This window comes from Mandrillus leucophaeus, unplaced genomic scaffold (assembly GCF_000951045.1).
Source record: "Mandrillus leucophaeus isolate KB7577 unplaced genomic scaffold, Mleu.le_1.0 Scaffold1325, whole genome shotgun sequence".
Taxonomy (NCBI): domain Eukaryota; kingdom Metazoa; phylum Chordata; class Mammalia; order Primates; family Cercopithecidae; genus Mandrillus; species Mandrillus leucophaeus.
In genome coordinates, this window is record NW_012101283.1 from 101,369 (window position 1) to 103,850 (window position 2,482).

A 2,482-nucleotide genomic window follows, 5' to 3' on the forward strand; every position below is an offset into this window, starting at 1 on the left:
TGGACCACCTGAGGTCAGGAGTTTGAGACCAGCCTGACCAACATGGAGAAACCCCGTCTCTACTAAAAATACAAAATTAGCTGGGCATGGTGGTGCATGCCTGTAATCTCAGCTACTTGGGAGGCTGAGGCAGGGGAATTGCTTGAACCCGGGAAGCAGAGGTTGCAGTGAGCCGAGATCGCACCATTGCACTCCAGTCTGGGAAACGAGTGAAACTCCGGCTCAAAAAAAAAAAAAAAAAAGTGAAAGATCTATACTGTCAACTATTCATCAATAATTAATGTCTAAAAAATATTAAGAAAGGAAGAAAGGAATAAGAGCAAAAGAGAGGGAGAGAGGAAAGTGTCATCTTCATAAGCTGAAGACCAGTGCCAACGTCACCACTGGCAGAGCTCCCCAGATTCTACAAAGGGAAACTGTTCCTCCATATGGAGTAATAGGGACTGAATATGTCCTGCCACATGAAAGAACCCCCCAAACCAGACAAAATATATGGACTGCAGAGTGTAAAGAAACTGGCTGTGGGCCAGTGAGGGACAGTGAGGTGTGTGAACTGGGAAACAAGGTAAGTCATGCGGCTGGCCCAGTGTCGTGTGTGGAGTTTCCTGGTGGAGCCTGGCAGACACTCGGACTTTAGGAGTTGAAACTCTGATTCAGAGAATCCCAGCAGCTGGTGTTTGCAGGGCAGAGAACCAGAGAGAAGAGAGCTGCAGAGGGAAAGAACCCTGGATATCCACAGAGGCTCCTGCTCCAGTATTGAGCAGACTACGACTACCGGTGAGCACAGGCACATGAGGAAGCTACCCAAGGCCAGGGAAGGCCATCACCCCAGCAGGAGAGGATGAATGGCAACTCCAGTGTGCAAGCAGGACAGGGACTAGCAGCTTTCCCCATCCACCAGGATAGAGAAGCTCATGTTCACCTAGGGAGCATTGGCCAGGGTGCCCAGAATGGTGTGTGTTGCTTCCGTAGAAGGAAACTGAAGCCTACACTAAGAGCTGCTCTGGTCCCACACAGCACATCTTCAAAACAAGATTCAAAAGGATCAAACCATTTCCATGTTTTCTGAGAAGAAAAGCAGTTGTACTTCTTCCTTTCCACTCAGAAAATCTGATAGAATCTATGAAAGAGCCCTAAGACTGAGTTTAGCAAGGCTGGAGACACTGTATTTTCCAGGGAGCCAAATCCTTGCCCCAGACACTAGTCAATTGCCCCAGCACTTTCTTCACTGATCGTTACAGGAAAACAGCTCATGTTAGATTTGAAAATAAGGAAAAAAAATTTAACACTAAACTTGCAAATATTATGTGGTGTATATTAGTTACACATTTACTACGTAAATGCAACTGTAAAACTGAGGAAGTATTCCAAAATGTTGACAGTAGTTAATCCCGAATGACAGAACCCAATTGATTTTCATTTTCTTCCATTTCCTAAATTGTCTTCAATTTCCTCGTACTCCTTGAGTATCTGAATTCTGGAACCTCCCCTGCAACCCAAGCACAACGACAAGAATATTGGGAGGTGCTGCAGCTGAAAATAAACTCAGACTTGGACTAGTAGCTCAGTTTTATTTTCTGTAGTAACAAACATTTAAGAACCAGATAACACAAAGGGCCTCTGAGCACCCAAAGGCCAGTGCAAGCCGACCATGAGGCCCTCAAGAAAGCAGCAACTGGGAATTCCTGCCCTAGGGAAGGATGGATGATGCACTGCCTAGGAGGAGAGGTAAAGTGAGACCTCGCCCCATTTTCCCAGGCCAGGCTTAGCGGGAAACTGGGGGCCCGAAGCGCTGCATGGTCCGCACCACCAGGGAAAGCTGGTCGAGAAAGTTGATGACGGAAATTCGGAGCAGGCGGCAGTCTTCAGCTTTCCAGCGGCTAAAAGGGGAAAAGAAAATCAAATTGGAGGTAGCAACTCCTGGTCCCTCGCTCTGCCCCTCAGGCACCCATTACAGCAAACCCTTGGGAGCCCTGTCATTACACAGCCCCTCAGGCAGAGACCAGCCCAGCGCACCTGGCGCTCCTTAGGGCTCATCCTTGGGTGTTCCCCATGTCTCCGTCGGCCGCCTACCCCAACCCCGGTCCCCTTCAGAACTTACATGGCCAGGATCCTGCCGCTCACTGTGAGCTCCTTCCCAACCACCCTTTGGTGGGGCTCGGCATCTGGAGCCAGGGACCCATGGGCGATTTCCGCCTCCAAGGGGGTTGGGAAAGGCACGCTGAGGGTGCTGGGAGTCATTCGGTTAAGGTGCCATCTGATACGACTTTGCCTATGTCTCAGGCCTTCTTGCTCCTCTGAAGCCCCCTCTCAGGTCACCCTGCCCAGCATCACCCGCTTCACTCCTTACCTCGCCCAGGTCACCGTTGGCAGAGCTTCTCTTCCTCCATTTCAATTTCTTCCCCTCCTCCAACCACCCCTGACCGTATACCCCAGCCCCTGGTCCCCCTGCTTCCCTTTCCGTCGGCCCCCGCCCCGCCCC

General features: G+C 50.4%; 1 protein-coding gene across 1 annotated transcript; it reads right to left on the bottom strand.

Annotated features, from left to right (window-relative positions):
* Positions 1-1,650: 1,650 nt before the first annotated feature.
* LAGE3 (L antigen family, member 3) lies at positions 1,651-2,244 on the bottom strand. Its single transcript, XM_011972970.1, has 2 exons — positions 2,102-2,244; positions 1,651-1,880 (listed from the first exon to the last, which is right to left on the bottom strand). The coding sequence occupies exons 1-2, from the start codon at positions 2,239-2,241 to the stop codon at positions 1,766-1,768; spliced, it is 255 nt and encodes an 84-aa protein (XP_011828360.1). The 5' UTR covers positions 2,242-2,244; the 3' UTR covers positions 1,651-1,765.
* Positions 2,245-2,482: the final 238 nt, after the last annotated feature.

Excerpts from the sequence above, each read along its gene's own strand:
- LAGE3 (XM_011972970.1), bottom strand. The coding sequence starts at position 2,241 with ATGACTCCCAGCACCCTCAGCGTGCCTTTCCCAACCCCCTTGGAGGCG. Across the intron at positions 1,881-2,101 it reads AGCGGCAGGATCCTGGCCAT|CCGCTGGAAAGCTGAAGACT; the intron begins GTAAGTTCTGAA and ends TTCCCCTTTTAG.